This window comes from Molothrus aeneus, chromosome 18 (genome assembly GCF_037042795.1).
Source record: "Molothrus aeneus isolate 106 chromosome 18, BPBGC_Maene_1.0, whole genome shotgun sequence".
Lineage (NCBI taxonomy): Eukaryota > Metazoa > Chordata > Aves > Passeriformes > Icteridae > Molothrus > Molothrus aeneus.
In genome coordinates this window covers 148,903-171,548 of record NC_089663.1, presented here as the reverse complement: position 1 = coordinate 171,548, position 22,646 = coordinate 148,903, and the positions used below count along the sequence as shown (strand labels likewise).

General features: G+C 50.2%; 1 protein-coding gene across 1 annotated transcript in view; it reads left to right on the top strand.

The window, feature by feature from the left end:
• Nucleotides 1-22,646, top strand: part of POLE (DNA polymerase epsilon, catalytic subunit) — a 33,657-nt gene that overhangs the window by 3,183 nt on the left and 7,828 nt on the right. The window contains exons 6-32 of the mRNA XM_066562090.1: nucleotides 1,690-1,831; nucleotides 2,122-2,202; nucleotides 2,451-2,558; nucleotides 2,955-3,065; nucleotides 3,331-3,416; nucleotides 4,064-4,183; nucleotides 4,932-5,064; nucleotides 5,673-5,786; nucleotides 6,546-6,758; nucleotides 7,459-7,566; nucleotides 8,239-8,367; nucleotides 9,179-9,281; nucleotides 9,357-9,503; nucleotides 10,086-10,231; nucleotides 11,004-11,152; nucleotides 11,517-11,609; nucleotides 12,280-12,424; nucleotides 12,882-13,039; nucleotides 14,977-15,172; nucleotides 17,320-17,534; nucleotides 17,793-17,895; nucleotides 18,092-18,172; nucleotides 18,249-18,371; nucleotides 18,459-18,677; nucleotides 18,998-19,207; nucleotides 20,365-20,508; nucleotides 20,837-20,977. Of these exons, the coding sequence (XP_066418187.1) occupies nucleotides 1,690-1,831; nucleotides 2,122-2,202; nucleotides 2,451-2,558; nucleotides 2,955-3,065; nucleotides 3,331-3,416; nucleotides 4,064-4,183; nucleotides 4,932-5,064; nucleotides 5,673-5,786; nucleotides 6,546-6,758; nucleotides 7,459-7,566; nucleotides 8,239-8,367; nucleotides 9,179-9,281; nucleotides 9,357-9,503; nucleotides 10,086-10,231; nucleotides 11,004-11,152; nucleotides 11,517-11,609; nucleotides 12,280-12,424; nucleotides 12,882-13,039; nucleotides 14,977-15,172; nucleotides 17,320-17,534; nucleotides 17,793-17,895; nucleotides 18,092-18,172; nucleotides 18,249-18,371; nucleotides 18,459-18,677; nucleotides 18,998-19,207; nucleotides 20,365-20,508; nucleotides 20,837-20,977 (3,718 nt within the window). The remainder of the gene's footprint in view (nucleotides 1-1,689; nucleotides 1,832-2,121; nucleotides 2,203-2,450; nucleotides 2,559-2,954; nucleotides 3,066-3,330; nucleotides 3,417-4,063; nucleotides 4,184-4,931; nucleotides 5,065-5,672; nucleotides 5,787-6,545; nucleotides 6,759-7,458; nucleotides 7,567-8,238; nucleotides 8,368-9,178; nucleotides 9,282-9,356; nucleotides 9,504-10,085; nucleotides 10,232-11,003; nucleotides 11,153-11,516; nucleotides 11,610-12,279; nucleotides 12,425-12,881; nucleotides 13,040-14,976; nucleotides 15,173-17,319; nucleotides 17,535-17,792; nucleotides 17,896-18,091; nucleotides 18,173-18,248; nucleotides 18,372-18,458; nucleotides 18,678-18,997; nucleotides 19,208-20,364; nucleotides 20,509-20,836; nucleotides 20,978-22,646) is intronic.

Below are 22,646 nucleotides of genomic sequence, written 5' to 3'. Positions count from 1 at the left end.
GCCTTCTTTGCCTCAGCCTTTGGTGAGAAGATGGCTCGTCCTCAGGACAGCTGTCCTCTGGCCTGGTAGAGGGTGTCAGGGAGCAGAATGATCCCCCTGTTATCCAGGAGGAGGCTGTCAGAGAACTGCTGAGCCGCTTGGATGTTCATAAATCTATGGGCCCAGATGGGATCCACCCCAGGGTGATGAGAAGCTGGCAGGTGAGTTTGCCAATCTGCTCTCCATCATTTACCTGCAGTCCTGGCTCCCTGGTGAGGTTCCAGATGACTGGAAGCTGCCCAATGTGACGCCCATTCACAACAAGAGTGGGAAGGAGGATCCTGGTGATTCTAGGCCAGTCAGTCTAACCTTGGTACCTGGCAAGGTAATGGAACAGTTTAGACTGAGTGTCATCACCCAGCACTTCCAGGATGGCCAGGCTATCAGACCCAGCCAGCAGCAGTTTAGGAGGGTTGGGTCGTGTTTGACCAACCTGGTCTCCTTTTATGACCAGGTGACCCCCCTGGTGGATGAGGGAAAGGCTGTGGATGTGTCTATTTGGACTCCAGCAAGGCCTTTGGCACTGTCTCCCACAGCACAGTCCTGGAAAAGCTGCAGCCCAGGGCTGGGACAGGAGCACTCTGTGCTGGCTTCAGAACTGGCTGGATGGCCAGGCCAGAGAGTGGTGGTGAGTGGTGCTGCATCCAGCTGGCAGCCAGGCACCAGTGGTGTCCCTCAGGGCTCTGTGCTGGGGCCAGCTCTGTTCAATCTTTTTATTGACCACATGGATGAGGGGATTGAGTCTTTCATTAGTAAATCTGCAGATGACACTAAGCTGGGAGCGTGTGTCCATCTCTTGGAAGGTAGGAGGGCTCTGCAGGGAGACCTGGAATGGTTGGAGGGATGGGCAGAGTCCAATAAGATGAAGTTTAATAAGTCCAAGTGCCCAGTCCTGCATTTTGGCCACAATAACCCCCTGCAGCGTTCTAGGCTGGGCACAGAGCGTCTGGACAGGGCCCAGGCAGAAAGGGACCTGGGGGTGCTGGTTGACAGCCGGCTGAACGTGAGCCAGCAGTGTGCCCTGGGTGCCAAGAAGGCCAATGGCTCCTGGCCTGTGTCAGGAATAGTGTGGCCAGCAGAACTAGGGAGGTCATTCTGCCCCTGCACTCGGCACTGATGAGGCTGCACCTTGAGTGCTGTGCCCAGTTCTGGACCCTCAATTTGGGAAGGACATGGAGATGCTGGAGCACGTGCAGAGGAGGCAACGAGGCTGGAGAGGGGCTTGGAACACAAACCCTGTGAGGAACGACTGAGGGAGCTGGGATTGTTTAGCCTGGAGGAAAGGAGACTCAGGTGACCTTATCACTCTCTACAGCTTCCTGAAAGGTGGCTGTAGTCAGGTGGAGGTTGGTCTCTTTCTCCAGGCAACAACTGACAGAACAAGAGGTCACAGTCTCAAGGGAAATTTAGGTTGGATGTTAGGAAAAGGTTTTTTACTGGAAGAGTGATAAAGTACTATAATCATCTGCCCAAGGAGGTGGTGGAGTCACCATCTCTGCATGTGTTTAAAAAAAGATTGGATGTGACACTCAGTGCCAGGGTTTAGTTGAAGTGTCAGGGCTGGGTTTGACTCGATCTTAAAGGTCTCTTCCAACCCAGTGATTCTGTGTGACACATGGATAAGGCAGCTGCTCCCCTCTGCTCTTGCAGTGCACTGAGTGGGGGCAGTCTAAGTACAGATGACGAAGGAGCCTCAAAAAAAATTGCCAACCAGATGGACAACATCATGGATATGCGGGAGTATGATGTACCTTACCACGTTCGCCTTTCCATTGATCTGAAGATCCATGTGGTGAGCTTTGCTTTCCCAGTCACACTCCTGAAGCACAGAAAAGTTTTTTCTCTCCAACACCTTTACAAATGTATTGATGACAATGAGTTCATGTCTAGAGCTCAGTTCTGTTCTGCTGGGCTTCATATTTAATGGCACACAGAAAAGCTACCTGATTAATATGTGGCAATAGTTCAAACTTTTCTTCTGGGCTGCCTGTGATTGCCACAGTTCCATCCCCAGCAGCTGGATGGAGTGACATGGGGATGTGGCCCTGCCATAAGGCACTACCCACCCTCATCTCTCCACAGGCTCACTGGTACAACGTGCGATATCAGGGCAACACCTACCCACCCGAAATCACCCGCCGAGATGACCTTGTGGAGAGGCCGGTGAGCACTGGGCAGGTGTTCTTTGTGCAGATGTTCTGCCCCAATGGACTGGTGTCTGATGTGCTGCCAGTGTAAAACCATGGTGGCAGGGGAAACACTGGGCTTGGGTAGTGATTTTTGGGTTGATAAAGCACTAAAACGATTAACAGGGATGTTCTGGTTCACTTACTGTACCACCACTGGGTTTTATGGGAAACACCCTTTCAGTCAGCTCTGAAATATTTTCTCATGGATTTGGTCCTACCCAGGATCCTGTTGTTCTTGCCTTTGATATTGAAACAACCAAACTCCCTTTGAAGTTTCCTGATGCAGACACAGACCAGATCATGATGATCTCCTACATGATTGATGGGCAGGTAAGAATACTAGGATGGTTTCCTTCAGGCTTGGGCGGCAAAGCCAGGAAGCGGCCCAGCATTACCTTCTAATCCTGCTGTCTCCAGGCTTGCGATGCTGCCAGCTGCATGATGTGTGCCCGTGGGAATGGAATTAATGTCTGGGTGACGTTTCATGGAACCCAGCCCAGGTTGTTGGTGCTTCTCTGCAGGACAGAGACAACACTGGTGTCCTGTGTTGTCTCTCCATGGCCTCCTTTTCTGATGGTCAATGACGCTTCAATGGATGACTCCCAAAATGTTGTTCCCCCTTGACAGAAGCTCTGGCTTTCAAGAAGAGCATCCCATTTTTTGGGCAGCATTTTTGAGTTGTCTGTGACTTCAGTCCTCCTAACTGCCTCCTTGTCACCTCCTCAGGGCTACCTGATCACAAACAGGGAGATTGTCTCAGAGAACATTGAAGACTTTGAGTTTACTCCCAAGCCAGAGTATGAGGGTCCATTTTGTGTCTTTAACGAACCAGATGAGGTAAGTCAGTTCTGTTCTGCAGAGTTTTACCTGCCTGGAGCTTTTCTTGGCCAGAGAGCTCATTTTCTGGCAGATTGCCTCCCTGGGGAACCCAGTAAGTCGAGCAGGCTGTTTGTGCTTTTGTTTCGTGGGAATAAGGGTGAGAGATCAGTTTTGGGCTAGGTGCAGAGGAAAGAGGAAGTGTGGAACAAACTGTGGTATCCACCACCTCCCTGTAGAGGAGATGAAGTTCCTCAAATTACACATCTTTTCTGTTTCATCCCAGGCTCATTTAATCCGGAGATGGTTTGAACATGTCCAGGAGACCAAACCCACCATCATTGTCACATACAACGGAGACTTCTTTGACTGGTAAGATCAGGGATGATGACTAAACTGGCAAGGTGTCACCTGAGCTAGAGGGCAAGGTCAGGTTCCATCCTCAACATTCTTCCATAGCTCAGACAGTGTGGGCAGGTCATGTGGCCAGATGTGGGGCAGCCATGTCCTGCACCTCCCCAAATCCTGTCATCATTGGCTTGGCAGTAGGACTTTCTGAAGAGTCCCATCTACTTGCCTGAGCTACTTTTAAACCCTTGGCAATGTGGGAATGTTAGCATATGGATGAATTCAGTCATGGGAGAGCAGGAAGTGGGTCAAAAGAGACCTGGAGGATATTGGAAGAAGTATAAAGATGAGCCTGGGGAAGCAGGAGGAGAGGGACTACAGACCTCTGCCTTCAGATGCAGGATACAAGCAAGGATGTTTGCCTCTTGAACCACAAAATGGTTTGGGTTGGAAGAGACTTTAAAAATCATCTTGTTCCAACCTCACTGCCATGACCAGGCACACCTTCCACTAGACCAGTTTGTTTCAAGTCCTGCCTGGAAGTCTATAAACAGATAAATCACAAGGAAAAATAATTTGGTAGTTTGTAACAAAGTGATTATGGAACCATTGTTAGACATGCAGGAAAATGGCTGTTCTGCTCCTTCTCTTCATGCTGCCTCTTTCCTCAGGCCCTTTGTGGAAGCAAGAGCAGCAGCTCATGGAATTAATATGTATCAGGAAATTGGGTTTCAGAAGGACAGCCAGGGAGAGTACAAAGCATCCCAGTGCATCCACATGGACTGTCTGAGGTACTGAATGTGGCCCCTCTACACATAGCTGTGTCTTTTTCTCTTCAGTTCAGATAAAATACCTATGGTTGTATTTGAATACTGTTCTCATGTTCTGTCTGTTGGAAGCTTTGGGTGTCACCTTCTTCAGCTGTGTAATAATGCATTCCTGTGTTGTCTTCTTTCCCTTGGTGTGCTGCATTCCAAAGGAGCTGCCAAGTCTTCCCCTGAAGGGTTCCTAGACTGCTCTTGCCCTGTAGCCTTGGGTGTTTGATTGCTGATTTGGGAGGAGAGAAAAAGGGAGAGGGAAGTGGGTTAAGGTTTGGCCATTGGAGCAGGGAAAGGGACTATAGCCTCACCTACCAGGCTCCTGACATAGAGAGAAGAGGAAAGGACACATGGGAGAGACAGAACTGTAGGGTTTTATGTTGGTTTTCCCCCCTGGAGAGTCTGGGCTCTGGAGCACAGCTGGATGTTCTTGCAGTTCTTGCAGGTGGGGTCTTCAGCGGTGAAATTTTTATCTTAAAGCCAGTGAGGGAACTGGAAGGTGGAAATTATGAGCAGTGGTGGGGAGATGAACAGTGAGGGTTGTTTTGGTTGGGCTAGCTAAAGTTGGACAGCCTTGTCCAACTGCATCCACTCTTCTTAGATGCTGGGCTGTCCTTGGTGAGAGACATGGTAGTCAAGGTTCCCTTCACAATCTTGACCCTATTTTGAAGGTCAGGCCTGGTTTCTCTGCACAAACTTGTATTTTCCTGATTCTGTCCAGGTGGGTGAAGAGAGACAGTTACCTCCCAGTGGGAAGTCACAACCTGAAAGCAGCAGCTAAAGCAAAACTGGGTTACGATCCAGTGGAGCTGGACCCTGAGGAGATGTGCCGGATGGCCATGGAGGAGCCTCAGGTATTCTCTCCCTATGCTCTATGGGAAAACAAGCCTTGAGCAGCTGCATTATGACTGAGTCTATAAGTTAAAGTGGATTTTGAGAAATTAACTGAATCTGTCTCCCCAGATTTCCCATGCCTTAGAGCTCACAGGGAGAAGGAACAGGATTCCCCTGAAGTGATTCTGGCCCTGGCATTGCACTGTGCATTCTCTGTATTTATTTACATTAGTGTGCGGTGAAAAGCACTAGTGAAATCAGAAACACCATGAAGAACTGAGACCGGCTGGAGGAATAGGAGGGGGTTAGTGCTCCAGGTGTCATAGGCAGGAGGTTCTGCTGAGCCCTGTAGCAGTTTCCTGAGACCCAAACTGGGTGGATTCTGTGCCTTCAGTTCATCTTCCTTCTTCTTTCTAAATTAGAGCTGACATGTTGCTGTTTGATTAGAGCTAAAGCAGGATGGCCTCAGAAGCAAACACATTATTCTTTACAACCTAGGCTATGGAGAAATACGCCTTTTCCTTCTTGCTAATAGGAGAATGTCCAGCAGGAAGCAATGAAAGATCATTGTCATTGAACCACTCTCACATGGGATTGGGATTCATTTTCTTCTCTTGTTCCTTGACAGACCCTGGCCACCTACTCAGTGTCCGATGCCGTTGCTACTTACTACATGTATATGAAGTACGTGCATCCCTTCATTTTCGCCTTGTGTACCATCATTCCCATGGAGCCTGATGAGGTGAGTCCTTTCCCAAAATTATCTCTTTTCTGGGTGAAGTACCATGATTCCCACTCTGCAGGGATGCTCTGGCCACAGATCTGATTCCCACTGCCTAGATACTCTGCATGTGTGGCAGGGAGGAAGGGAGGGTGGATTTAGAGGCTGCTCCTTTCTCCTACAGCTGTGGGGTGTTGGGAGACAGGTTCCTATAAGAAGACACCTGACATTTGGCAGTGCAGGGCTGGAGCTGGAAAGCTAGAAAGTATGGCTGATGCTCCATGCTCAGCCAAGTTCACTTGTCAGTGAACTTGTTCAACTTGGCTGTTGTCAGCTGTACGGAGGATGATGAAGGAAGCTGTCAAGCATGTAGAAGATGTCAGTCTATTCCCACCTGGTTGAGCTGACAAAGGCACTTGGTGGAGTGGTGCTGTAGATGTGTCACGAGCTGAAGCTGTCCAACTTGTTGTGTGACAGTCCAATCTTGCCAGTGCTGGGACAGCACTTCTATAGAATCACAGACTGGTTTAGGTTGGAAGGGATCTTAAAGATAATCTCATCCATCCTCCTGTCAAGGGCAGGGACACCTTCCACTAGGCCAGATTGCTCCAAACCCTGTCCAGCCTGGCCTTGGACACTTCCAGGCATGGGGCAGCCACAGCTGCTCTGGGACACCTGTGCCAGTCCAGTGCCTCACCACACTCACAGGGAAGGAGTTCCTCCTGATATTTAAATCTACTATTTTTGCATTTGAATCCAGATTTGGTTTCTCACGTGCAGGTGTTAAGAAAAGGATCTGGGACACTATGCGAGGCACTGCTGATGGTTCAGGCATATCATGCCAACATCATCTTCCCCAACAAGCAAGAGCAGGAATTCAACAAGCTTACAGAAGATGGACATGTGTTGGACTCAGAGACCTATGTGGGAGGCCATGTGGAAGCACTGGAATCTGGGGTCTTCCGCAGTGACATTCCCTGCCGCTTCAAAATGGTAATGGGCCAGCAGCCAGCCCCTGTCCTCATGGAGTAGCGTGGTGGGGAGGGATAGCATTTCCACTGTTGTTGGCATCTCCAGTGTATCCCTGCTGGTCTTCTAGGGCAGCATCTAGAATCACAGAAATCAGTAAGGTTGGAAAAGCCCTTTAATGCTGCCAAGTCCAACTGTTAACCCAACATCGCCAAGGCCACCACTGTCCCCAAGTGCCACATCTGCATGTCTTCTGAACACTTTCAGGGATAGTGATTTCGCCACTGACCTTAACAGGCCATTCCAATGCTTGGCAACCTCCAGGAGACCCTTGCTACCTGAAGCTGGGCTGGGATGGAGTAGGAGGAGATCTCTAAGTGGCCATCTGTGCTTCAGTGGGAAAGCAAGCAATCCAGAGCTTGTTGACAGCAGAGGATGGTAGTGAAGTAGGGTTTTGGGTTTGTTTTTCAGCCAGCGTTTCTTGGAAGTTAGGCCTCTGTCACTTGGGGTCCTGTCCTCTCTCAAACTGAGCTGCTTTTGAACCCTTCCTGAGGGCTTTTTACCTGTTTCTGCTACCTTCATCAACTCCCCCAGTGCCTCAACATGTCCCTTACAGCTTAGAGGTCCCCAAGCAAAGCAGGGACAGGGATATGGGGCAGAAGCTGCCGGCCTGCAGCCAGGGACAGCTGCCTACGGCCTCACTGCCATCTCCATGTCCCTGTAGAATCCTGCTGCCTTCGACTTCCTGGTGCAGCATGTGGAGAAGACCTTGCAGCACGCCATTGAGGAAGAGGAGGGTCTTCCTTTGGATCAGGTCACTAACTTCCAGGAGGTACAGCACCTGCAGCATGGCTGAGTTGGGCAGGAAACTGGGACTGCAGCTCTAAAATGCTTGTTTGGGTTTGGTTTATGTTCTACAAAGAAAGACCTAAGAAGCCCATCTACAGGCTGAGTCCTGCAGCCGAGCCTGGAGATCAGGGTTTCTGCCCCATCTGAAGAATGCAACTCCTGCTTTTCCCTTCATGGGTTCAACCAGGAGCAAAGCTCTGAGAGATCTGGGAAGGAATTTAGGGAGAAGGCAGACCCCCTCAGATATGCCAAATGCTCTTGTTGCTCTTGTTCCCCACTTCTTATCAGCTACAAAAGTGCAGGTTGCCTCTCTCCAAATCCAAGTCTGGAGTTTCTTGGAGTGCAGCACTAGACTGGGGACCTCTGGTCTTTGCTGTTGTCTCCATTAACCCATTTGCACTGAAAAGGTCCTCGATCAAGTCATATTTAGGAAGAAGCTGCTTCCACTTCCCAGGTATCCCTATGGAATAGCTTATTCTGGACATCGAAATCAAAACCTAAAGCAGTGTCGAGGAGACCCTGCTCTGCTCCTTTGGTCCTTTAGATCCATCCCCAGAGCCTGTGGCGAGTGAGCCTGTGAAGAACCAAATTAAAAAAGTATTTGATTCATTAACTCCTTCCTGCCCTAGTTTCACTTCTCTTTATCTCACCACAGGTTTGTGATGAAATCAAGGCCAAGCTGAATTCCCTGAAGGATGTTCCCAACAGAATTGAGTGTCCTCTTATCTATCATCTGGATGTGGGGGCCATGTACCCCAACATCATTCTGACCAACAGGTTGCAGGTGGGTAACATCAGTCTTGTCTCTCCTAATCTGACTTCCAGATGACCTTGATGGTGCCTCTGGATCCCCTTAAAAGCAAGGGCTGAACTTTCTGCACAGGGTAGGGGAAGCAGATGAGGCTGGGCATGAAATTTGGTCAAGCTGCCATGGAATTGTAGAATCACAGAATTATTTTGGTTGGAAAAGCCCTCTAAGACCATTGAGTCCAACCACTCTGCCAGCATTGCCAAAGTCACCACTAACCCATGTCCCCAAGTGGCACATTCACATGACTTTTAAATACTTTCAGGAGAATGCCACTCTGAGCAGCCTGTGCCTGTCTGATCACCCTTTTAGTGAAGGATTTTTCCCTAATATCCAGCCTAAACATCTTCTGGCACAACTTAAGGCTGTTTCCTCACTTGTTCCCTGGGAGCAGAGCCTGATGCCCACCTGGCTCCACCCTCCTGTCAGGGAGTTGTAGGAGCAAGAATGTCCTCTCTGAGCCTACTTTTCTCCAGGCTGAGCCCTCAGCTTCCTCAGCTGCTCCTCACCAGACTTGTGCTCACCCCCTTCCCTAGCTCTGTTGTCCTTCTATGGATGGCTAGGTCTTCAGAGACTCAGCTGCAGCTTTAGCTAGAACTCTTCCCAGAAACCTAGCTGTTGTTTCAAGGAGCTTGTGCTCCTGAAAGGCTCTGGAAAGGGGATCTCACTGAGTACTATCTCTGATGTTCACACCTGTGCTCTCCTGCCACTCAGCACCTGTTCTGGCATGAGTTGTCATTTGGAGACCTGTCCCCTCTAACACCTGTGTGTCTGTTACTGCATCCAGCCCTCTGCCATGGTGGATGAGGCCACATGTGCTGCCTGTGACTTCAACAAGCCAGGTGCCAACTGTCAGCGCCGGATGACGTGGCAATGGAGAGGAGAGTTCAGTAAGTACAGCCCACAGAGATGGAGCCAAATTCCTGCTTCTCCTCTGAGAGACTGATCACTGCCCTCCTCTGCAGTGCCTGCCAGCCGCAGTGAGTACCACCGCATCCAGCAGCAGCTGGAGTCGGAGAAGTTCCCTCCCTTGTTCCCTGATGGACCACCCCGTGCCTTCCATGAGCTTTCCCAGGAAGAACAAGCCAAATATGAGAAAAAGCGCCTAGCAGGTAAAAAAATCAAGGTCATGATCCTGGCAGTGTTTTACAACGTGGACCACGAGCGGTATTCAGCAGTAGTGACCCCTCCCAGGGCTGTGGGGTGAGGTCAGGCTGGTCTCAGAACATCTCCAGGATCCCAACAGACTCATGCGTGCTTCCTACAAGGAGCCAGGCACTGATACCTCTGTCAGTGGTACCCCTTTCTCTTGGAGAGCCATGGATTTTAGCTGAAATATGAATGGCTCCATTTTTTTGTCAGGCTGCTAAATAAAGCCAGTTAATGAAAGAGAAACATCACATTATCCTATCGCCTGGAGGGAAGCTGTCCAGCAGAACCACCCAACTGGCTGGGGGCAGAGCCTGGGTTTGTAGCTGGGCCATATGATTAGTTTGTTTACCCCCTAGCCCTCCACCTCCATAAAGAGGTGCTGCATCTTTCCATACTGGGATCTTCCTCTCCCTTTGCAGTGGGACTGTCCCCCCACTCACCCATGCCTTATGCTTAGCTGCCTCCCTATCCCTACTCTGTTCATCCCTCTGTAGCAGGGCAGCCATCCCTGACAACCTCCCTCTGCCTCCTCCCTTGACCAGATTACTGCCGCAAGGCGTACAAGAAGATCCATGTCACCAAGGTGGAGGAGCGAGTCACCACCATCTGCCAACGAGAAAACTCTTTCTACGTGGACACGGTGCGAGCATTCCGGGACCGCCGATATGAGTTCAAGGGGCTGCACAAGGTACCAGGCTTGGGTGCTGGTCAAATTGTCTTGCCAAGCCTGGGGACCTCTTGTGCCTTGCTGAAAACTTTAAAGGATTACTCTGTTGGCTTCCCACTGATAGAGGGCAGGGTTGTATTGATTATTGGGAAGAAAAACTTCCCTGTGAGGGAGATAAGGTGCTGGCACAGGTTGACCAGAGAAGCTGTGGCTGGCCCATCCCTCCAAGTGTCCAAAGCCAGTTGGGTTAGATGGGACTTAAAGCAACCTAGTCTAGTAAAAAGGTGTTCCTGCCCAAGGCAGGGAGTGGGATGAGATGAGCGTTAAGGTGCCTTCCACCCCATTCTAGGAGGCCCAGGGGCTCTGTGTCTGGCAGAGTTAATTAAAGAGCCTGTTGCTTTGCAGTTCCTCCCTGTTGCCTCTTTTGCCATGACTCCCAGGCCTGACAGAGAGGCTTTTCCTACACTGGTGGTTCTGTTGTTAGCTGGGCGTGATGGATTGCATCAGGCAGTGTATTGAGTTCTTCCCTGCACACATATGGTGCAGCACAGCTGGTGCTGCTTGAATTCCGCTCAATGATGGGAGCTGCAAGTCTCTTCTGACAACTGACAAAGTGCCTCTGGCCAACCCCTCCTGTGCTGCAAAAGAAAATGGGATGTTTGACTCATGATGCTGATCTTTGGCAAAGATATTCCTGTAGAGCTGCAATGCTATGCTGGGACTGAGTGGAAACCAGTTGGGTGCCGCAAGCAGTGATATGTGGAATTGTCCTGACTCTGCCCTTGGCATGCAGGTGTGGAAGAAGAAGCTGTCTGCAGCAGTGGAGACCGGAGATGCCTCTGAAGTGAAACGCTGCAAGAACATGGAGATTCTCTATGACTCCCTTCAGCTGGCCCACAAGTGCATCCTCAACTCCTTCTATGGATATGTCATGCGGAAAGGGTAAGTCTCCCCTGAGCCATCCAGGATCCTCTAGAGAGGACCCTTGGAAACCAGGATTGTCCTGCTGCGGTAGTCACTTCCTGAAGCACCAAGATGAGAGTAGGTCCTGCCTGTAACACTCTTCTCTTGCTTCTACCCACTACTTCTCATCCTGGAGACTCTTACCAGACATTAAATGATGGAAATCTTGTCAGTAAGTGGGTTTTCAGCTTCTCTGGAGCATGATAAGTATAGAATTTCATAGGAGAACAATGCCCAGTGTTGTGTTTCTTGCCCTTCTTCCCCTAGAGATCCTCCTGCCCCTCCATAGCTGGGTTTTGGAGGGGGTATGTCATTGTTTTAACTGTGACTCCTCTGCTCACAGAGCTCGCTGGTACTCCATGGAAATGGCTGGCATTGTCTGCTTCACAGGGGCAAATATCATCACCCAGGCCAGAGAGCTGATCGAGCAGATTGGGTAAGTGTGCTGAGCTGAAGAAGGTCCATCTGCATCTAGGACAGATGTGGGAGCCTGTTAAACACTCGAGTTTTCAGAGAGATGGAACACATTTCCTGTGAGGAAGAAGGGCTGAGAAAGCTGGGGGTTTTCATCCTGGTGAAGAGAAGGCTCCAGGGAGACCTTAGAGCCCCTTTAAGTGCTTAAAGAGATTCCAAGAAAGATGCAGACAGATTTTGGGCAACAGCCAGGAGTGGTGGAACAAGAGGGAGTGGCTTCCCATTGCCAGAGAGCAGGGTTAGATGGAATATTGGGAAGAAATACTCTGCACAAGTTGCCTGGAGAAGCTGTGGCTGCCCCTGCATCCCTGGAAGTGTTTCAAGGCCAGGTTGGACAGGGCTTGGAGTAATCTGGTCTAGCAAAAGTTGTCCCTGCCCATGACACAGAGTTGTTGGAATGTGATGAGTTTTAAGGTCCCTTCCAACCTCAAGTGATCTGTGATTCTCTGATTCTATGAGCATTCAGATTCCTGACACTGCTGTTGTATTTGAGGATTCACTTTGCAGAAAGGAACAGTGGATGGAACAGGCTGCTGCTTAGTAGGGGACACAGAACTGATCCTTGCCTCCCATCCACTCTGCTCCTGACAGTGGCCTTCCTTCCTTCTTTCCTTCCTTCCTTTCTTCCCTAGGAGACCTCTAGAACTGGATACCGATGGGATTTGGTGTGTCCTTCCCAACAGTTTCCCAGAGAACTTTGTCATCAAGTCAACCAATATCAAGAAGCCAAAAGTAACCATCTCTTACCCAGGTGCCATGCTGAACATCCTGGTGAAAGTGAGTCTGGCACCTGTCCAGGCCAGCTCTGCAGCCTGGGAAAAGGAGATGGAGAGCTGATGAGTTGGGAGAACCCCTCTTCCATCTCCACTCCCTATGCAGTGGGTGAGATGTTGGGGGTGATGGCCCTGGAGAGCATCTGAGTGGAGAAAGAGGCTCAATATCCTCCCCAGAGAGGGGGGTCTGTAAGAGGCCAGGGTAGGGAGTCCAGCACAGGGTCTAAACCTATGCTCTGCTTACTCCAGGCTCTATAAGAGAAGAAAATATCATTTTAGGGTCCAAAGCCTTTTTCTTCTCAACAGGCAGGAAAGGTGCTTTGACTTTTGAGTCCTAAATTGTGCTATAGCTCCCAGAGGCTTGCTCAGGTGTCCCTTTGGGCAGGGTGTGTCCCAGGGGCATCCCCTAGTGTGACCTGATAGCTGTAGATTGAAACTGTTCTCCTGGGGCTGTGCCACAGGAAGGCTTCACAAATGACCAGTACCAGGAGCTGCAGGATCCAGCCTCACTCACCTACATCACGCGCTCAGAGAACAGCATCTTTTTTGAAGTGGATGGTCCATACCTGGCTATGATCCTTCCAGCCTCCAAAGAGGAGGGCAAGAAGCTGAAAAAAAGGTGAGATTTCAAAGCTTGAAATATTGTCTCTTCCCCTGAGTTGAAAGACTAAAGATCTCGTTGCCTTTGTACATGTGGGGCATGTTGGTCCTTGCCTCCAGAGCCAGCAGCATTTGACTCACTGGCTTAAAATTACAAGTTCCTTATGTCAGATCATTGAACGTAGCTACTACAGCAGTAAAATTTTAGCAGGTAACAGGAAAATTACATTTCTCCAGCCTAGTGGCATCTGCCTGTTTGGCTCTGAGGTGTGCAGGAGAACATTGACTTTGCTTCTGAGGATTTCTAATACTGCTTCTATTCAATCCAATCTGTTTAAACTTAGCAGTTCCTGCCTTCCTATTTTTCAAGTGTTAACTGACTTCCAGTAACACTTCTCCTATGTATTTCCCCCTCTCTCTCCATCTGTAAGTAGGATTGGTTCTGCCATTACTGTCACATTATAGGACAGTTGTACCCAAACTTCACTGATTTCTCAACAACCACCAAGAATGTGAGCTAGAGCACTAACATCCATTATTTTGGGTGGCAGCCCACAGACCTGGATCTGACTCCAAAACATGCAGTTGCTGTCCCCAGCACTCTCTGTCCTCACAATTCTGAACATTTTTGTGCTTAATCCCTGACAGGACAAGGTTCAGCACACACCATTCCCTACCAGTGCCCCTCTCCAGGCATTCAGACCCTTCTGCAGGAGTCAAAGTGTTGCTCAGCTCTGAGTGGGCTGTGTTTGTACTACTCCCCTCAGGAGCTCTGGATTCCTATAGTTTAGGTGTCTAAGAAAGGGCATTTATTTCCTGGTCACTCTCCAAGCACAGCAGCCTGGAGATGGCTGCAGGCACGGTGGTCGGTGGAGGAAGGCAAGGTTGTGCTGTTGGGAATGTGGGTAGGTGGGGGAAGGGCTGGCCAAGCAGGTTTGAGCATCCCCTCTTCTCACTGGTTATTCCCACAATGGTGGTTTGGGTTTTTTTTTTTTTTTTGAGACATACAGATAATTTTCAGGGCTGTAAAAGGCAAAACAATGCAAGAAAAGAAAAGGCAAGAGGGAGGAATGTTCCCTTAAAAGTGTGTCATGGCTGCATCCAGTTTTCTCTCAACCTCTCTGCCAGCATTGGAGTTGCCAGTTTCCTGCTTTCTAAATCTCTTCCTAATATCTTCATTTCCCCTCTTGGGCTCTCATCTCCTTCCCTTACAACAGTTAAAGTCACTCCTCACCCTCAGTGCTGCATCAAGGTTTGGCGTGCTCAGCACAAGAAATCATGGAGCTGCTGGATTGAGTCCAGAGGAGGCCGTGGAGATGCTCCAAGGGCTGGAGCCCCTCTGCTCTGGAGCCAGGCTGGGAGAGCTGTGGGTGTTTACATGGGGAAAGCTGCAGAGAATGCTCAGAGCCCTTCCCAGGGCCTAAAGGGGCTCCAAGAGAGCTGCAGGGGGACTCTGGACAAGGGCTGAGAGGGAAAGGACAAGGGGGAATGGCTTCCCACTGCCAGAAAGCAGGGTTAGATGAGATATTGGGAAGGTATTCTTGTCTGTGAGGGTGGTGCAACACTGGCACAGGATACCCAGAGAAGCTTTGGCAGCTCCACAGTGTTCCAGGCCAGCCTGGACAGGGCTTGGAACCACCTGGCCTAGTGGAAGGTGTCCTGCCCATGGCAGGAGCATGGGATTGGATAATCTTTAAGATCACTTCCCCTGTGGTTCAATGAGTCAGTGTGGATGATCTGGGTCAAGAGCTGAGGTCCTTTTCTAGACCAAGGTAAAATGGTTGCTAGAGAAGCTGTAGATACTTGAGATTATCCAGGTGCAGCTGTGGCTCATTTGAACATGCTGGATAGTGGCACAAAGGCATGGGGAGAAGCACCCTGGCTGGAAGGACACCGGTGGCACCCTGAGGGATGTGTCCCTTGGTGTAGGCCAGGTTTATTCACACTCTCTCCTAGGTATGCCGTGTTCAACGAGGATGGGTCCCTGGCTGAGCTGAAGGGGTTTGAGGTGAAACGCCGGGGAGAACTGCAGCTGGTGAAGATATTCCAGTCATCTGTGTTCGAAGCCTTTCTGAAAGGGAGCACCCTGGAGGAGGTCTATGCTTCCGTGGCCAAGGTGGCCGATTACTGGCTGGATGTGCTTTACAGCAAGGTAGGCACAGCTCAGCAAGTCTGCACTCCAAGGTGGAGCCTGGGAAGGAGCATCTGAGTTGGTCAGGCACTGTGGGAGGGTGGACTTTGCTTGCACAGATTCAGTGGTCTCCTGTGCCACTTTAACACTCAGTCACTTTACAGATGACACTGAGCTGGGTGGGAGTGTGGATCTACTGGAAGGCAGGAAGCCCTGCAGAGGGAACTGGACAGGCTGGATCCATGTGCCAAACCCAGTGGTGTGAGGTTCAACAAGGTCAAGTGCCAGGTCCTGCACAGGGGTCACAGCAACCCCGTGGAATGCTCCATGCTGGGGGCAGAGGCTCTGGAAAGGCACCTGACAGGAAAGGATCTGGGGGTGCTGATCAAGAGTGACTAAACACATGCCCAGGTAGACAAGAAGGGCAATGGTACCTGGCCTGTACCAGCCATAGCGTGGCAAACAGGACCAGGGCAGTAACCATCCCCCTCTGCTGGACACTGGTGAGGCACCTTGAACCCCTCATGACAAGAAAGACATTGAGGGGCTGGAGCATGTCCAGAGAAGGGAAAAGAGCTGGGGAAGTGGCTGGAATGCAAGTCTAATGAGGAGCAGTTGTGGGGGCTCAGCCTGGAGAAGAGGAGATTCAGGGAGGACATTCTTACTCTACAACTCCCTGACAAATAGGACGGAACCACGTGGGACGTTCAACTCCCACAATCCATGTACAACTCCCAGCGTGGGAGTTGGGCACTTCTCCCAGGGAACAAATGACAGGATTAGAGGAAACAGCCTCAAATTGCAGCAGGGGAGGTTTAGGTTGAGTAATAAAGAAAATTTCATCTCCAAAAGGATTGTACAGCTCTGACACAGTCTGCCCATGGCAGTGGTGGAATCCCTATCCCTGGAGGAATGTATAAGCTGTGTGGATGTGACACTTGTGTACATGGTTAGTGGTGGCTTTGGTACTGCTGGGGGAATGGTTTGACTTGGTGATACTAGAGGGCTTTTCAACCCAAATGATTCTGTGATTCTGTGAGATAAGGGGGTGGGAGGGAACAAGGGTCCTAACTGGGACCTGCTGGTCCAGGGGCATGATGTTCATCATAAATTCTCATCAGGTTGAACAAAGACACCGGTCACTTGTCAGGAACTCTTTACTTTTTATTGTACAGTCGCTGTAACTCCAGCAACCAGCCCACTGCATCAACTCAAAAGGTGTTAGTCAACAAGCCAATTCTTACAATAGACTTCCACGAGAGTGGCAGCAAACAAGCCCTTAATTTTTCAATAAGCTCTCAACTCCCACCACAAGCTCCTCAAAATGCACTGGCTCACAAGCCACAATAGACCACCAGTATTCAATGGTACTGGCTAACAAGCTGCAACACACCATCACACAAAGGTGCTGGTGCATGAGCCACAACACCACTACTCAAAGGTCCTGGCTAACAAGCCACAACACACCTTTACACAAGCTCCCCATTCCCACAACAGGGTTCAATACCAAGTATGAAGTAGAATATGATGGCCCTTTGCTCAAGCAAAGCAAGGGAAGAAAACAAAGAATATCACTAGTCCTTAGATCTGTGTTGGTCTTGCTTTGGTCATGCCATATGGATGGTCGAGAGCTGGGGCAAACAATGAGACAAAGAAAGTGGAAGAGAAAGAGAGAAAAAGAAGAGAGGGGGACCTATTCATGCACAGCAAGCCCTTCTTCTGGATGTGTGTTGGAGAGGGGACTAAGCCTGAGTCTTAAGGCGTAGCAGGGAATTGGCTCAGAACAGCACTGCCACACCTCTGTGGGATGCTCTCTTCCAATCACACCTTTCCTGTAGCAATACTCAGAATGTTTGAGACAAAACATGTTTAGTTCTGATCCTCTAGTCCTTAGTTTTGTGATGCTGTTTTATAACAAATTCTTGGTGAGCCTAGCTTTGTATGCACAACACAAAGCTGTACTGCCACAGCTGGGCTGATGCAATTGATGCCAACCTGAAACCCACACACCCTCTTTTCTATAGATCCCACTGGCAGCTGCACCAGGAAGCAATTCCCAGGCTCCCAGTAAAGAGACACAGCAGCTGTGTATGGTGTTCCCTCTTTCTAACAGCAGCAAAGTTTGATCATTAGTTCTTGCTGACTTTGGGCTTTTCCCTGGCCTTCAGGCTGCCAACATGCCTGATTCAGAGCTGTTTGAGCTCATCTCAGAGAACCGGTCCATGTCACGCAAACTGGAGGACTACGGGGAGCAGAAGTCCACCTCCATCAGCACTGCCAAGCGCCTGGCAGAGTTTTTGGGGGACCAGATGGTGAAGGATGCAGGACTGAGCTGCCGTTTCATCATTTCCAAGAAACCAGAAGGGTCTCCCGTCACCGAGAGGTAACCCCACCTGGAGGGGCCAGGGCTTCTGGCAGGGTGTGAGAAACCCAAGAGGGGATGCACAGGCAGCAAGAAGGGAGGGAGGTGGAATACATGGCCAGGTGATCACCTGAATCTGGCATAGGCCATGAGCAGGGCAGTGGGTAACACTGGACAGCCCAGTGGCCTCATAGGAGTTTAGGAGAAGCCTGGAGGATCTCCACAGGCTGGGAAAGTAGATTGTGGGGTGCTGGGACATTGATTCCCTGCCTTCTTCAGGGCCATCCCCCTTGCCATCTTCCAAGCTGAGCCCAGTGTGCGCAAGCACTACCTCCGGAAATGGCTGAAGAGCCCCTCGCTGCAGGACTTCAACATCCGTGCGGTGAGTGAGGCATCCCAGCAGATGACACCACATCTGGGACATGGGTTCATCCTGTTGGAGAGACAGCCTGGGTGGTGGCTTCCTGTGCTCACAAAGCAGGGGGCTGGGGTGAGGGTGCTACTGGGATGTTTGATCCTGTGTCTGGAGGCCCTTCTGCTTGGCTTTCTTCTCTGCCCAAGCTCTGCCCTCTTTCCAGATCCTGGACTGGGACTACTACATTGAGAGGCTGGGCAGCACCATCCAGAAAATCATCACCATTCCTGCAGCCCTGCAGCAGGTATAGGGCAGTGAGGGGGTGGACAGGAGGAAGGATTTCTGCAGGGGACTCAGTGTGATTTGGAGCTATTCTGCAGGTAAAGAACCCGGTGCCACGGGTCCGACACCCAGACTGGCTTCACAAGAAGCTCCTGGAGAAGAATGATGTGTACAAACAGAAAAAAATCAATGAGCTTTTTGTTTCAAAAGGCAAGAAACAGGTAAAGAGGGGGAGGGAAAGGTGCTGGCAGTGCCAGTGGGGCTTTTCTCTTGCAGCCCCCATCCTCCTGCTCTCCTTGCTCTCTCAGATTCTTGCCAACCCGCCTGTGGAGGGGACACCCAGCTCACAGGTCAGTGACATAGAGGACTTTGGGGCTGTCAAGATCCCTCTGCCACTGGTTCCCATTGCAAATAAGCGGAAGCGCATCCCTGCAGCAGAGGAAAGCCAAGAGCTGTCCCAGGACCTGGAGCTGTCCCAGTCCTGGCGAGAGATCCTGGGCCCACCTCCGTCCCTTGGCACCACCAAGGTAGGTGAAGCAGATTGTGCAGGGGATGCCCCAGGATTGTACTCATCCATCCAAGCTTGGGTACTTCCAGGAGCAAGCTGTGGGTTTCACAGCTGCACTCTGAGAACCCACACTCTGAACACACATGGTTCTGGGATACAAAGAGAAATACAACCAGGAGACAGAAAAGCAATCACTGATAGAGAAAAGGGGGTGGTGGCTTCACAGCTGGGGCAGAACATGATGTGTGAGACTGGGGGCTGGAGGCCTAGGCTGTATGGTGTGATGTTGTGGGGCTGGGATGCTTTTGCTGATTTCTTTCTTACGGTCACCCCACTCAGGAGGAGCGTCTGGTCTGGCTGCGCTTCCACCAGAAGAAGTGGGAGCTGCAGGCTCGGCAGCGGCAGGAGCGGAGGAAGAGGCGGCGGCTGGAGGATGGTGAGGTGGTGGCGGGCAGAGGAGTGGTCCGCGATGCCCTCTCCAAAGGACTGAGCAGTTACCTGCGCCGGACAGCGCGCAGCATCCTGGACTTGCCCTGGCAGGTCGTGCAGGTACTGGGGAGGGGACCTGCCACAGAGCAGCTTGGGGCACAAGCCTCACATTTACACTCTGTGGTCAAACGGTGAAGTTCAGGAGCCCTGACCTACCCCATGTAAGTGTTAGCCCTGGGGAGCCCATGAGGGGCTGCAGAGCCTCAGACTCACACACATCTGGATGGAAACAGGTGTCTACAGAGTCATTCTTGGTGACTTTGAGATGCATGGGTAGATCTGCTGGTGGAGCAGCTCTAGTTCAGCCTGCAGGCAGCACTGTGCAGTCACAGAACAGCAAAAACATCAGCTGAGGCTGGGGCAGCTTTCATGTCCCTCTGGTCTCACATCCTGCTCAGTCAGGGCCACCCAGAGCTGAGGTCTCAGGACCATGTCCTGGAATATCTGCAAGGATGGAGAGCACCACTTCCATCCATAGGCAACCTGGACCAGGTTCACCTTCATAGGGAAGAAGTTTCTGACATGCAGAGGAACCCTCCTGCATTCTGCTTTGTGCCTATGATGTCTAGTCCTGTCACTGGGCACCACTGGGAAGAGTCAGGTTCTGTCCTCTCTGCACTTCCCATTGGGTATATATATATGTGGATGAGATCCCTCTGAGCTTTTTCTGCTCTGAGATAGACAGTCCCAGTTCTGCCAGTCTTCCCTGATATGAAAGATGCTCCAATCCTTTCTTCCTCCTTGTGGCTCTTCACTCTATTCCTTATGTCCATGTCCTGTGTTAAGGAGCCCAGCACTGGGCACAGGATTCCAGTGGTGCGTAGAAGCCGACAATGTACAAATGAAGAGGTGGGGTGGTGTCATCCAGGTGTTTTTACAACCTTTGTTATGTGTGGCCACCTAAGCCCAGCCCCTGTCACCCACTTCATCCTCCAGAAAGGTGTCAGAGCTGCAGGTCCAGGACTTCAAGTGACTTGGATGACAATCCCTGGAGCTGGTTGGCCAGCCTGAGGCAGAGTTTTCTTCATGGTGCCCTGGGACAGTGGCAGGACACAGGGACTCCAGAGCTGAAAGCGATGACTCGCTAAACCCCCACTTTGGTTTTAGCCACCAACTGACCATATAGATTCCCCCAGAGCGCTCTGTAGTGTAGATGTAAGCACTGATGGCATGTTGGATCTCCTGCTACCACTGACCTCGTGCCCCATGTCCTGCAGATCGCTGAGACCAGTCAGCCTGGGCTGTTCCGGCTATGGGCGGTGATAGGGAGCGACCTGCACTGCATCAAGCTGAGCATCCCCCGTGTCTTCTATGTCAACCAGCGTGTCCCAAAGCCTGAGGAGGGAACAGCCTACAGGAAGGTGAGGACCTACCCCTTCTGGAAGGGGAAACAGCTGCTTGCCCTGAGGTAAGGCACTTCACCTTCCCTGTAAGCAGGAGTTACAAGCATCTGCCACGCAACACCTCCTGCCCCATGGATATCCCTCATCCAGGCCCTAGTCCCTCTGCTAATTCCAGTCTGCCTGGAAATCAAGTTCTCTGTTAAAGGAATTTGTAACGTGCATGAGCATAACCCACTGATTTCCTTAGGAGAGGGCACCAGGAGCTGGCCTGGCTCAGAGCCTGGCTCCTGGCAGTGGTGCCATGTGGTGGGATGTGTCCCAATTATCCTGTCCCTTACCTTGGCAGGTAAACAGAATCCTGCCCCGCTCCAACTTAGTTTACAACTTGTACGAATACTCTGTTCCTGAAGACATGTACCAAGAGCACATCAACGAAATCAATGCAGACCTCTCTGCTCCGGACATCGAGGGAGTGTATGAGACACAGGTAACTCCTTCAGGTGCTCATCTTTAAGGGTTGCTGAGCAGTAGCTTGTTAGTCTGAGTTCCAGTGGTGAGACACCAAAAATCCAAGACCCTGGGCATTGTCCAGGAAACTGGTAATTATGCTCATATGGACAGAAGTGCTGGGTATCAGTACATGGATTACAGTATGTTGAGAAAGGGACTTCAGTTTATTTGGAGTTAGAAAACTTTGGGGAAAGAAATTGAGAGCTTCCTCTAAACGAATCCTGACCCAGCCTGCTGATATTGTAACCAGGAAAGAGAAAGGGCATTTGGAGTAAAGGTGGGGAAAAACCAACATATGTGAAGTGATACATAGGTCTGAGTGCCATGTCCTCTAAAACAAGGTTGTAAAAGCTTTAGATAAAAGAACAGCATATAACTTGAAAGTTTGGGAAGAGCAAGAACAACCTAAATGAAATTCTGTAGAAAGCAATGAGGCTAAAATTCAATTTGCCAAAGCTGAGAATGAAGGTGGGAACCTGGGATGCTTGCTTCCAGTGAGGATACTGGTTTGTCCAGCAGATCAAAACCTGATGACAGGAATTTAACGAAGAAGGTATTGTAGTGAAAAGACATGGCCTGTATGGAAGTGGCAGAATAGACCACACCATTGTAAGAGTGGAGTTAAAGAAAGCATGAACGCTGGTGAATTTGATACTGAAATGCACCATAGGATTGTTATGGATGAAAAGTCCTGAGTAGGACAAGCTTTGCTGTGACCAGAGGTGCCACTGGCCATGAAATGCTTTCTGAGGTGCAGGAGGCTGCAAGGGCAAAAAGATCATCACATAGTTGGGAGACTTGCTACTCAAGTTGCTGGTATAACCTATGAAGCATTCCAGTGGGACATAGTTGAAGAAAACTTTTTTATTCACCTTAAGTTTCTACTTTTGAAAAACTTGAAGAAAGGTCTCTCAAGGCAAGGCACAACACTTAATGATTACGTGGAGACTGTGAAATCCTATGGTGATGTAAAAGGTTGAACCATATATGCCATCATCAATTGAAAATGGTCCCCACCAAACCCTACTGAGGTTAAGTAAGCAGCACTCAAAACATACTTCAGATTACTTGTCTGAAGTGACTGGCTTGTACCCAAATTCTTTATATCTATAGACCTTCCTCTAGAAAAACCTGAGTCTTCTCCACTCTAGTAGAGTTTAATAAGTGGGAAGAGGAAAAACCAAGAAGTTTAGAGAAAATTAAATGAGCAGCTGAAGTAAAACAAAGGGCATGGAGAAGTTTTAAAGATATGAAGGGATTTAGGTAGTCATGGGGTACCAGCATTTGTCATCTGAGGGGAGGTTGAGTGATTTGGACTGTGCAGCCCAGAAGAGGCTCAGGGGACCTGCTTGATGGGAAGAGTGGAGAAGAGGCTCTGCTCTGGCACCCAGGAAAGAATGGGCAACAGTGGACACAACCTAAAACATGTAAATTCAGTGTAAATGCCAGAAAAAACTTCTGCAAATATCGTTGAGCAGGTTGCCCAAGGGGATGTGGAGTTTCCATCCTCAGAGACGTAGTTAACTCAGCTGGACACTGACCTGGGCAAGGAAAGCTCTGTCTTGATCTTTAAACATCTGCAGTGCAGTTCTGATCATTATCCCAAAAAATGCATCAGGACTAACAGAGGGATGCAAGGGAGGGAA